This window comes from Podarcis raffonei, chromosome 7 (genome assembly GCF_027172205.1).
Source record: "Podarcis raffonei isolate rPodRaf1 chromosome 7, rPodRaf1.pri, whole genome shotgun sequence".
Lineage (NCBI taxonomy): Eukaryota > Metazoa > Chordata > Lepidosauria > Squamata > Lacertidae > Podarcis > Podarcis raffonei.
This window is the reverse complement of record NC_070608.1, coordinates 22,397,252-22,410,926: the sequence shown is the minus strand read 5'-3', so window position 1 is coordinate 22,410,926 and position 13,675 is coordinate 22,397,252. Positions and strand designations below refer to the sequence as shown.

The window sequence follows — 13,675 nt, the reverse complement described above, 5'->3', positions numbered from 1 at the left end:
AAATTGTGCCACTCAAAGGTCAGTACTGTCCCCCTCTGAGGTCAGGATTCAGGCCTTAGTAGGCTGCCTAGATTGCCTAATGATAGCACCAGCTCTGAGGTAGCTGTGTATTGCTTTCCAAAAGTTGCTAGACTACAGCTTATGTTCCAGCTAATCCAGCTGATAGTCATCAAGCCAGTGGTGTGTTCTGTGTTCTCACTATGATTATCCAGTCTTAACAACTGAAAAGGTATGTAGGGAAGGAGGTAGCCTTTCAGATTTTTGCAACTTAAAGGCTCAGAACCTTGAATTGATCCCATAAATGAACTGGCAACCAGTGAAGCTAAGTTAAAACAGGTTAAATGAGTTCTAAATGGAACCCCAGCCAGTAATTTGCCTGTTCTGTTTTGAGGGCAGCCTGTGTAGAATGAGTTGCAATAATGGATGCATTTGTTCCTCATTTCCACCTGAGGCAGGTGTCTCAGAATATCTGTTGTGACTTGCTCTAGAGGACTACCTGTTTGTGTGGTCGCTGTGGGAGCCATGTGTGTAATAAAAGTTGTTTTGTGAGTTCTGCAGGTATAACATAACTTCTCCCAGTGTTTTACAGATGTGAACCATCCAGGCCAGTAGTACTGACTTTGGACTATTTAGGATAGCTTCTCTATTCCCAAATATACTCCTGCTTTGCTGCAGTTTAGTGCTTCAAAGATATTCAGGACTGATCCCTGTGGAATCTATTAGTGTATGAAAAGTCATGCTTCTCAGTGCCCTTTGACATCTAACTAGTAGCCCTTGCTATAGCTATAAATCAGGCAAAGCCTCTTTGTACTGAAGCAAATTTGGGTTACATGGTGCCTCAACATGGAACTCTTGCAGGGTCCTCCCGCCTTTCAGCTTCTTAGGCATGGCATAATTGAATCCATGACTTGGGCTTCTGTTAAGGCGGTGGCTCCATCTCCTCCTCCATCATCATCATCATCATCATCATCACCATCATGAGATTCCTCCTTCCCTTCCAGCAGTGGTTTCTCCTGGTGTCAGGGTTATGATTAAAGTATCAGTATGTTTTCCCATGGCCCCAGAGTCCTTGTTAGCATCATCTAGAATTGACCATCTGGACAGAGCATGAGAATTTTTGTGTTGTTTTCTTGTGCAATGCTTAATCTGGTACTGGAACTGAGCCAGGTGTTCAAGCCAATGTGCCAACTGTCCCTGCGGCTCATGGAAGTTATGAAGCCATTGAAGTGAATTGTGATCTGCCCTTAGCAGGTCCCCACTCCTGAGGATATGTTGAAAATCTTAAGTAAATGTCACTATAGCCAGCAGTTTTTTCTCTGTAGTGGAGTGGTTTCAACTTTACTGAGGATTCTGCTAGCATATGCAGCCATTCTCTCCTTATTGCACCATCTTGTTATATTAGGACCACACCAATACCAGTCACTGACATTTGTACCCTGAATAAATGTTAGGTGGAAGGCCTGGGTAACCCAGAAACAGCCTTTGCTTTAACTTTAAGAACACTTCTTATTAAGTTCTACTGGTACATTTGCTCTTTCTCTGATAATTTGTGTAATTGCTGGACAATTGTGGCAGTTAGCAATAAATAGTGTATAATAAAAACTTAGATAACAATACTCCATACCTTAGTGATTGACTGCGGTGTTGGCTGAGATCAAATGGCTTCTACTTTGTCAGGGTTTATTGTATCCCATCTTTGGAGATTATACGATGTAGGTATCTTACTGCATTTCAAACAAGTAGCAGTTTGCTTCTCAAATACAGGCTTAATTTTCAGCAGGTTTTCTTCAAAAGATCTCCCAGTGACAATTATGTCATCAATATATACTAGGAAATATATGCCCTGTAGGTTTACGAAGACAACAACCACCAATCTTTGAAATATCCAAAGAGTGCTAGAATCCAAAAGGCATAAAATTATAAAAATCCCTGCTTGTTAGTAGCTTCAGTCAGTCATCAGGGCTTCCTTCTACTTACCAGTAGCCACTGGCCATATGCAGGATAGATAATCAATATACACTTGCAAGTAGGTCTAGGGCAGAGGTGTCAAAATCAAACTTGCAGCCTGTAAGCTGTATCTGCCCCTCCCCCCAACAATTTAGCATGTTTTTTAAAAATATATTTTTCTGTAAAAAAAACTTCCCAGCAGGTGGCACTGTTGAGTTTCACCTTTGCGCCAATGAAAGGAGAGATTTCAGTGTGCAGTGGGTGTTTATGTCATTTATTTTTTTTTGTCTTTGCAAAATCTTCCCTTTTCCCTCTAATATGCATGGGTGTAGCGGGGGGGGGAGGGTGTCAGCCACCCCTCTAAATAAAGTAAATAAATAAAAATACTTGGCTGACTAACCTGTTGTGTCACTGATAACTCGGTTCTGTCCCCACAATAAATCCTGGCTATGCCCATGCTAGTATGGTGCCAATATTTGGCTATGTTTCTAGTACTTTGGCAGCAACATCTTCATAACCTCCACATCTGAATGGAATGCTCCCAGATTTGTCCCCTAATGCACAGCTTGAGATTCTGTCGTCACACATTGCTGGGATAAAGTCTTTCTGAATCCTGGCTATGGTTTGGGCAACAAGAAATTCATGTTGGCCTAATGATATGCCTTCCTTTCACTCCCACCCTCTTCCAAGCATATTTCACTTTTTGAGGATACTGCTTGTTCCATTGTAACTCTTTATCTTTGCTTTACCTCATAATGGGTGTGATGGAAAGCATTTTATATTTCCAGAAGTGGCTGGCACAGTGCTATGAAGCCACACTCCCAACACTGGTGTTATTACTGCTTGCTGGTGGGGTCATGGTGAGTTTGAGGCTGTGTGGGCACACTGATAGGAGTACCAGATTGGCTATGACGGGGCACCCATAGAGCCCTAATCTTCCTGATATCCTGCCTGGGTAGCAGGCAACAATGCCAGTGTTGGGAAGATGGCTCAATAGTACTACTCCACCTGCTGGCTGCTCCTGTATCCTACACAGTACAAAGGTCCTTAAAACTCAGGTCAACATCATACTGATTAGGGGAATTCAGTTCCCACTACACTTCTTTGAAAGATGTGACCAAACATTCACAAGATAGACAACATGTCTAGGATGCTGGTGGTTTGCCATATTCACATGACTCTGAACTTAGTCTGGTTTGCAAAGACTTCAGTTTCTGCCAGTCATCTTTAGTGGTGCTTTCTAGAATTGTGCATACACAAGGAAAATGCCCCAGAATCAATCAAAATATAAGATGGAGGTCCATAACTTTTATTTTGACTCTATCTCATTGGTTTGCAGGATATATTAAGTGAGGCTTGCCCGTTTCCAGGTGGAAAGTCATCTCATAACTCTCACCTGGTGAAGTTTCCTGGCATCTTTAAATTACATTGCTGTGGTGCTCATGTTTAAAATGATATTTCCTGCTACATTTTCAGTAAAAGTCTTCTAATTCTTTTCTCCCAGGAATCTGTTTGTGGTGATGTGCTTTGTCCCATTGGCCTGCCCTCACGTTTTCTGCCTCTTTGGGTCTGCATGGTTTTCTTGCTGCTTTCAGTTCGCTGATAACATGCTACACACTACATTGCTTTCATGTATTTATCAACTCTGGGAATTTTGACTTTCCTGTAGCTGCAGCAGTTTCTGCTTTCATCTCATGCACTTTTGCAGTTGAAGTGGTGCTGTTATCAGATGTTTCTAGGGTATGTTTAACGTTGAGACTATCTCAGTGACTTCCTTCATACAGAGAGCTTTTTTGATTTCCCTCAGCTACATGGGCCATAAAGTGACTTTTAGTGGGGAAGCTACCATTATAGTCTGGGGAAATTGGCAGACTAGAGTCTCAGGGAATATCCAAAATTTTGGAGAGGTTCCTTTTCTGCTTGCCTCTCATTACTGAAAGGTGCTTGATTCTAATAAGGAAGCATCTGCTCAAATACAGCGGCAACATGTGGCTAATGAATGTAATAAATGTATTATTATTGGTAGCAGAATGTCATCCAAAATTTACAATTTCCAAATAATATCCAAATAATATATATGTCAGTCCATAACCAAAGAGTAGTCAACGTAATGAGTTACTGGCAAGGAACACAATGATGCAGGCAGGATGCCTTTCAGTGTCCAAGAAGTATTGTAGTGGGTGCTCCAACGTAACGAATTCAATAGCAATCAGCAAACAAGCGGAACAGTATATCTGGATTGGATCAACTGTTTTGAAGATGAATCTTCATCAGCTGATGATGAAATTAAATACATTACATACAATGAATGCTAACAAAAATAAAACTGAGCAACCTGCATAATGAATAAATAATAAATAAATAAGGAATACATACCAAGTAATTTTTAGAAGAACTTAGTTATTCACAGGTGTGTCAAATAACAAATAATTAAGAACAAAGTAAGAAAATTTAAAGGTACAGTATATCAAATCTGGCATCACAACGCAAGCTGAAACCATAAAGTTATTGCAACACAGGGGTTTGTTTTTGTCACTCTAATCAGGAAGCAGGCAGGGATAAAGACAAAACAAAAACATAAATAAAAATAAAATAAAGCAGACAGGTGTGCACACACACAGACTCAGAGGTAGACAGACACATACAGGCAGTGACTTTAAGAGTGAAAAACAGCATGCCCCCCTCTTCTGTGGAAGTGCTGCCTCTTACTCTTAAAGATCAGGCAACATTTTTATTATCCTTGATCTTGGCGTTGTTGGACCACAGCGCTAAGGTAGGAGAGAAACATTTGCCTGCTGCCTTTTACTGTCAAAGAACAGGAAGAGGCTTAGGAATCTAAGATGTTAGCACTGAGTGCTTAGATTGGAGTAAGTAGATCATGTGATTGACTAGTGATCATGGTTTGACCAAAATGGCTTCAGAGGCCAAATTCAGAAGCCCGGTGGGTCTAATTAAGCCTATGAATTGGAGGGCGCCCCCCACTTGCTGCGATGCATTCTGAACTGAGGTGTAGGTTTGTAGATCCCTTTGTGTTAGGCCTCTTAATATCTTTTGGGCTTTGCCTTGCAGTAGAAAATCAAGGAAATGAAGCTTGATGGCCTTATTCCAGTTATTTGTGTGTGTAACTCATTCAGCGTGATTTTTCCAGCTGACCCAGCTTTGACTATTTCCATATCCCTCTAGCATGAAAATAAGCTGCTGTAGTAATTGTCTCCATTGCCCTGTGCAATTTCACCAAAAAAACCTCAGGGGTATATTGAGTAGCAGATGGTATGGTGGGGTAACGGTGTTCATTCGACCTTCCAAGAGCTGAGTGGCTGCTGCTTACCAAGAAGGAGACGGAGCGGCAAGATGGCAGGGAGGCTGGTGTGGCGCAAATACACCCGCAGGAGTGCCATATAGCCTCCACCAATGGATTTGCACTGCATCAGCCTCCCTGCTGCCTCTCCCTCAGATCAGTAGCTAAAGGTACTTCATCAGGTTCAAAAATCACACTGACTTGTATCTGAGAATTAACAGTTGATTTGGTGGGGTAGGTAAAGAGGAAGACTTGGTGCCACTTTAGGGGATGGTATGATAAAAGTACTGGTTTAAAAGTGAAACAGTCTAGACTTTCCTGTTCATTAGTTCAGCTTCAGCACTGAGGCTCCACATCTTCAGGGCATTTCCCAGAGAGTCACTTTAACTAGCGACAAACCCAAGGCTACCTTTCTATCTCAACTGCTAGCATGGTTCTTCTTTTCACATTTTGAGTCCCCACTGGTGCTTCACTAGTCTTCCTACACCTGCTCCCAAGCTACATTATTTGTTTGTTTGTTTGCTTGCTTAAATTGATTTCCCACCTGTCGCCCTAAGGTCCCAGGTTGGGTTACATTAATTTAAAACCAATATAAAGCACCTTGCAATAACAAAAATAGGATGGATCCTAAAAACATACATCTTAGGTGTCAAAGGCTACAGTAAAGACTTATTGTCTGTTTTCTGTCTTTCTCCCTGCTTTCCCTCCCTTTTCCAGCAATACAACTCTGTTCCCTAGGTCAGATATACAGCTCACAGCAGAGACTGTTGAGAAATGTAATTCGACAGTCTCATGCATTACATTACACCTGGGCACTGATCATGCTGGCTGGGAATTGAAGCATTGCCCTCAAGATCCCTTCTAACTCTACAATTCTATGATCCTAAGTCCAACAAAATCTGAAGGGCAGCATGTTGGCAATACTTGCCATGCTAGCTCATAGCATCATGTACAAGCAACAATTGGAATTTTACATCCACTTAAGGAGCTTCAATTTCCTACATTTCTGAGGCAGCAGCATGGGACACATTTGGCACTTTTTGTACAGGAAGAGTGACTGGATTTCAGTAAATGAAGACTAGCATGACCTAGCATAGCCTTGCCTGAACTGGTGCTCTCAGATTGGGGAAGGCTGACCTAGCATATGGTATGGCTCTAAACACACAGTGTTTAGAATATTTTGCTTGCAACATTGTTAATGAAACATTGAATTTTTAAAACATTTCATATGAAAAGTGTAACAAAATAACAAAATATAAATGGAAGTTGTCTGTTAGATTTGAGAATGCTTTGCTAAACTAGGGAATGTGTTAACTAGTCTTGTTCACACTTGTTTGATTAGATTTCATGTGGAGGATGAAATTTAGCTTTTATCTACTTGCTCTTAGGATTCGTACACCGTTGTGTGCTTCTGATGATTATTGCAACAAGGATCATCACAGGCTGAAAGCAGTTTGAACCAAGCATTTCATCACAAACTTAATGTATTTACTTTACAGAGAAACAGAGAGATTACTTAGTGATTAACTCTTCTACGAGATGCAAAATACTTGCAATTTGTTCTGTTTCATTAAATTTTTAAAAATATTTTTATTTGTAGCCCTTTTTATTGTTTATAGTGACTAAAATAATGTTAAATTTAATATATTAGTTTATGGTTCAATATATGCTGTAGGTCACATAGCTGATTAAAATAATTTTCATTATTTAAATTAATTCTGTTGAAAGAACTAGGTGTTCATTATGAAATGTCACAACAGTAATTAAGAATTTTAGGTGTTTTTTATTTTATTTTATTTATTAAATTTGTATACCATCCTTCATCTGAAGATGTTTGTGATATTGTAATAATATCATTAGCCTAGTGGAAAACTTGTCTAGATACAAGTTTTGGCAAGTGAACAGGGAAATGACAGCATTCTTTCTGTTGCCTGTCGAGTGAGAGGGTGAGGACTGCAGATAGGATTTGTGTTCTAGTACACTGCACTCAGCTGCACAAACTTATTTTTTTAGGGTGAAAGAAGAACAAAAACCACAAGCGACACAGTAAGTAAAAAAATCTTAAAAGTGTAGTGGGCTTGACTTCTCTACCTTTGCCATATTCTGCTTTCTGCACCTTTTGATGGTATTAGGTTTCACTAATATCTGATAGGCTGCTGGTAGTCATCTGCTTTCTGATTGGCTTGTAAGAGCTGCTTGCGGCTTCTTACTTCATCCACATATTAGCTGGATGTAGTTTCTTGCTACCTGCTTCTGGACTATTTAAATGTAAAACTTTATTTCCCCTTACATCCTATTAGTGGCTGACTTAATTGCAGTGAACATTCCCATTGGCTTTAGCTTTTCTGCCTTTATATGACTATTATTGTTGGGTAAGAAAGCATTTATGCTAGTGTGATTTTATTTGGTTATTCAGTCACATTATTTGCTTATTTAAACAGGTGGTTTCCCTTTAGTGGGATCACTGAGCTGGTAAATAACGTTCTTCAGCCACAGCAAAAACAACAAAATGAAAAGGAGCCCCAGACGTAAGTAAGCCGCTATCTGTAGACTAAGTACTGCTGTAGCATTAAAACATACCACAGAGTATGTTTAAATAATATATAACATCCTTATAAGAACATCTTTCAAATTGAGGCTGCAATCCTGTGCATGCTTGCTGGGTAGTAAATCTTGCTGAACTCATTGTGACTTACTGCTCAGTTAGCATCTATAGGATTAGCTATATAACTGATTCTGCTTTTCAATCTTTAATTGGCAAAAGGAAATTGAACCTGGCTTCAGGTTTGGTTGGTTAGGAATGCTTCCTGCTCTGTAGGGGACCAGCTTCTTTCATGAACTTCATGCGCAGAACTCCTTCAAAATTAAGATGACTGATATGCATGAAGAGCTTGAATTTTCAGATCAGTTGTGTGAATGCCCCTGATAATTATTTACACATATTTACCTACATCATCACTGTGTCATTCCTTTACAATATCTGTCAAGTTGCAAGGCAGATATTGTCTTCTGTGTTTACCATCATGCATAAATGGATTTCCCTTAATGAGAACCATATGAAAAAATGGCTCATTTTTTAATTTAAAGATGTGATGGTTGTGACAGAAATGGCAAAGTCCGGAGACTCAGACTTAAGCTTAATCTAGTGTTAGAGAATTATACATCAAGGATATTAAAAACTGAACATATAAGGTTACATTGAGTATTACTTTTAAGTTTATTTAAATGGCGCTCTCTCTCCCTTATGTCAACCAAATAACTATTCTGAAGCATCAATATTATTTATTTATCTGCTAGTAATACAAAGGCTAAAGAGAAATGGAACAAAATGTTTTCCCCATCACACCTCTACTGGCGTGTGAGAGTTGTCCTTGGATCTTCCTGAACATGGTTGATTGTATTGTATTATTACTTGGGCTTTGCAACTTGATTATTGTATTTAAATATTTTTTTATAGTTAAAAATCCAGGCTGTGAATTAGAGTCCTACATGCAGGTCGTGTACTTATTGTTTGACTGAGACAAATAAAAGTTCTGTTAGTTTTCTTGCTATACAGTGGAGAAGCCTCAATTTAATGTTATTGATTTAATGCAAAGTGATTCTTTTGAAAGCCTATGAATATCTTTTAGTGATTTTTTTCATACTGAATTTATTTGAAAATCTTTTGTTTTCTATAAATTTGATTATAACTTTATCACTGAACTATCCTTCTAACTTTTGCCATTCCTTGAGGTCTGTTCTTTTTTTAAATTGATTCTTAATTTCAAATAACAAAACATACCCATACAAGGAAAACAGAGCTTAGTAACTGCACAGAAAAGAAAGAAAAATAGTGGCTATGGCTGTAGTTTTAGATGTTTCAAGAACGGCAATCAAATGAAAATGTCTCTCCATAAGTTTCCATAAGTTGATGAAGGATTAAAAGTGTGTTCGATTGTCTTAACAAAGTCAATAAAAGGATACCATGTCGTATAGAAGGTGTGATTCTTCCACTTGATCAATATTCATTTTGTGAAATGGTTAATTTGTTCAAAGCAAGATATCTTATACCTAGGAAATCCAGGCCTCAAAAAGATTTGCATTTAAAGTTTTCCCATTGTTTTGCAACCACTAATGTAGCTGCAGTTAATAAATGGGGGATGAAGTCATTATCAGTTATGTTATTAATCTGAGGGGTAAAATAAGATAATAGGGCTTATTTTGGGTCTGGTTGTAGTGATTGCCCAATCATTTAAATTAATTAGTTGAAAAACTTTCTCCCAAAAGGGAATAATTTTGAGGTTGAACCACCACATGTGTGTACTAGAGAGCCAAGGAAATTGCATTCCCACTAGCAAAGGTTGAATGTGTTGTGATTAATTCCATATAGTCTGTCTGGGCACATCTACAGCAATGTGCTATCTTTAAAGCATTTTTATGATTATTTCAAATTTGCTGACCCTGTACCTTTGGAAGTACCTCGTGAAGTATACCAATCTCCACCTCTGCATTGGAGGAAGGATTTTGTATCAGTATTGTGTTTCCTTTTTTTATTTATTTAATGTGTGTCTTGTAAAAAAAAAAAAGGTCTGGGTTATCTCACTTTAAAGCAGACCATATCCCTCTTCTTTTATTTGGTGTACTCAGGTCATTTACGTTGCAAGTTATTTCAGCTAAGTGTGGCACTACAGGATTAATTTAAAATTACACAGCATCTACCAGGCAATAGATCTATTATGCATCATAGTAATTTCAGTGTTATTATCATATTCCATCAGCACAAAATAAAGATGCCATTAATTCCAACAGGGATTAACTTCAACATTCAAACTCTCCCTCCCCCTGCCTTAATCCCCCAACCTTCCCAACAGAATAATCCCTACACCTCTGGTTGGGAGCAGAATAGTCCATCTCTTCCTTCATGTGCCAAGTGCTCATGAATTAAGATGAAATTGGGGGTATACCAACAGCTTCCAACAGAGCTGTGAAACAAAACATACATTACGACGATAGTTCAGGAATATTAAACCAGAGCTGTAAGCAAATATATCTGCAGACGCAGATTTGGGGCAGTGCAACCAAGCCTAGGAGGCGCCACAGGATGTTGCAACTATGATGTAGTGAATTGAACAGAACTGAAGGTGAAATGTGGCCTCACACAGGGTCTCACTAAAATTTGAAAGACCTAAGTTTGCCCTGATGTATGTTGGTTCAGATTGCTAAAACTGTAGAATTAAAATATTCAGAAATATGAGACTAACTACGAGTTGCTATTAACTACTCAACAACCACAGGGTGTTAATTCTTTCTTTAGAAAAGCATTTTAGCATGTCTGGTATTTCCAGTTTCTTTTATAAAAACCACATTCCTAAGCAACTTGGAAGTTCCCTTGAAATTAGTTGTTCTTAATGCCATATGGATTAATTGTGGAGTTAGATAAACATGTAATCTTATTTGTTTCTATGTTAAAAATTCTTAATGACTAAAATCTGAATCTTGGATGAGCTGATGTGATATAAACAGGTTTATGTAGTGGTTACTAGTGCCTCTTGAAACTGGTAGCATGTATGGCAACCAACCAACAGTAGGTGGAGCCAGAACCAATGACAAGCAGAGTTAACCCATTTTAGCTTTGTCCTCTGAATATTATGCTATGTACAAGGGCAGGGCCAAGACATTTTGGCACCTGAGGCGAACGATAAACTCCCACCTCCCTCCCCACGAGGGAAGAAGGGGCGAGTGAAGATCTACATCAGTAACAAGGTGGGGCACAGTAAACATCTGTGTTGGGATCTGCTACCCCTGTGAATACTGCCATCTGAGGCAGTTGCCTCGCCTTGCTTCCTGGGTGGGCTGGATCAGCTATGTGCAGTTGCTCTTATGTGCAGTATTGTGCCTCCTGTCCTGTCCCTGATCTCTGTATGTTTAGCTGGAAGTCCGAACAGAGTCTGTGTATATCCAATTATACATGTTTAAGTTCTGCATGCAGGATCTGAGATGTATTTTTGTAAGGTTCATAATGTCATGGAAAGAAACTACACATGTTCAACTTGTACATGCATGTGTTCTATTCATTTCTTGGATGTGTGGAGGCCAGACATGGGGATTCTGCTTCTATTCCATGTATTCAGTGAACAGTGTTTGAAAAGGGCTAAGGTCAATGAACAACATTAATAATTATACTAAATAGAGAAGAATATATAGCTAGCAGCAACTGGTTTGTGGATTATGTTTTTATTATTTGGAATTCTCAAGGAAACCTTCTTGCCTCTGATCTTTAACCACATGGGCATCCTCTTGGCCCCATCGTACTTTTCCTATTTTGTGGTATACATTCTAGCCAAGGTTCTGTTGTTGTGGTGTTGCATGTATGTTCCAAACTAAAGGAATAATATATACCACCTTATTGTTAATATTCAAAGCTTTAAGGCCCTGTTATGGTTGTGCTTGTAGTTCCCCGACTGATTTTCTCATCAGAGTTTTTGTTAATGCAAAGTAGCTGCAGGTGACTTGAAGTGGGGATTTTGAGTGGTGAACCATTTTTCTCTTCAATATGCCGCTTTAGCTACTTTTTGTCCTGAATGGGAAAAGATATGGAGATCCCATATTTTTCCCCCATGGGTGGGGGTGGGGGGGAGCTTTCTTTCTTCAAAGAAAGGATCTGGGAAAGAAAGTAGAGTAGAAAATTTTATAAATTTGGAATATCATGTTGTGTGTTTAAGTGTGAACTTAAAAAGCGTGAAGTAGCCCCACATATGTGCATAAAAATATAATGATATTAGACTTATGCAGACCAGACCCAAAGCTATAGTGAAAGCAGAGAGTTGGAGCCATATGTCTGTGGGTCAGTAACCAAATAGCATTGTTGTGTTCTGATTAGTCGAGACAATTCTATTCAGTGTAATATAATGAGATTCCTCCTGGCTTTCTTTTCTAGGCTCACAATGGTGCCTATCACTTTGCCAAAAAATGTGTATGTTTTCTATTCTGGCTCCTAGGCCTTACCTATACATTTAGAGTCTCAGCCCTGAGACATCATTGCTGATGGTACTTCTATGGGATTTCCTCAATAAAAAGCCAGAGTGGGGACTAGTAGGATTATCCAGTGTTGTCAGTATTAGCTGTGGAAATACATGTGTTGCTAACAGTGAAAGGAAGCTACTATATGTGTTTAATTATATCTTTCAGCTGTGCCAGTAGCTTACCCATATTATCTTGGGCCATGTTCACTGACCATGCCTAATATGCGTTGGTATTATGTCATCATATGCCCTCGCACAGTTCATTTATGAAAACAAGAACACTCTTGTGTACTTATTTTCACAACCAGGCTATTAGTGTGACCTACCCGCATTACACATTACTGTAAGCAGTTCTCTACCAGCTGCACACTATATTCATTTACGTTATTTATTCTGCTTCAGTTTAGTACTTTTTAGGTGGCAATCCCATACACACTTACTTCGGGGTAAACTCCCCATTGAACTTTAGTAAATCTGCACAGGGTTGGGCTTCTGAATCTTGTGATTTAATATCAAAGAGATTTATTTATTATTTTGGTTAGAAACAGATATTTTCCTGTAATATCTTATCAAAAGTTCTAACTGAACTTCACAAGCTGTAGTGTATTATGTGTAGTACCTGGATCATATGGAACTTTCTCTGGTTTGTAGAGAGGAGAGGGGCAAGCCTGTATTCAGTCACTTGAACACTCTTACCAGCTTAGTACCGTATTTTTCGCTCTATAACACACACCAGACCATAACACGTACGTAGTTTTTAGAGGAGGAAAACAAGAAAAAAAATATTCTAAACGAAATAGTGGATATATGATTTTTGCGATTCATGCTGTGGCCACAGACATGTGATCTGACAGTGAGTTTGGCTATTTAATGAGCATTCATTCTTATTTGGTTGCAGGGAGGTTGGATGACATTGTGTCAAAGCAATGTTATCCTGCACATTATAGTGCATTTCCCCATCACTTTTGTATCTCAGAAAGTCTTTCCCTACCAGAGAAAATGGCACTGAGTTTATCACCCTTAACTTCCATGCTAATAAATGAGTTTACAGAGAATCAACTGTATTCTACTATAAACTTACAAATCTGGTTCCAGATACTGCATGTGATCAACTGCCTGAAAGCTGGACATATACCATATTTTTTGCACCATAACACTCACTTTTTTCCTCCTAAAAAGTAAGGGGAAATGTCTGTGCGTGTTATGGAGGGAATGGCTACGGGTGGCATGCCTACGGATTTTCCTCCTCTAAAAACTGCGTGCGTGTTATGGTTGGGTGCGTGTTATAGAGCGAAAAATACGGTAATTTCATATAGCCAGGTGACAAGATTGGCTATGTTTCAATATCTGCAACTTACACACATTATGGAACAAATAATAGTTAAATATAGACCACCCTGTCAGAATACTAAATTTGAAAGGATAATGA

At 38.9% G+C, this 13,675-nt stretch overlaps 1 protein-coding gene across 6 annotated transcripts in view; it reads left to right on the top strand.

Moving 5' to 3' along the window:
- RIMS2 (regulating synaptic membrane exocytosis 2) overlaps positions 1–13,675 on the top strand; it is a 345,902-nt gene that overhangs the window by 43,104 nt on the left and 289,123 nt on the right. For 5 of the 6 annotated variants that reach the window (XM_053395466.1, XM_053395467.1, XM_053395473.1 and 2 more), the window contains exons 2-3: positions 7,259–7,291; positions 7,687–7,773. The exons of the other annotated variant lie outside the window; for it this stretch is intronic. In XM_053395466.1, coding sequence (XP_053251441.1) covers positions 7,259–7,291; positions 7,687–7,773 — 120 coding nt within the window. The remainder of the gene's footprint in view (positions 1–7,258; positions 7,292–7,686; positions 7,774–13,675) is intronic. 6 annotated transcript variants of the gene reach the window in all.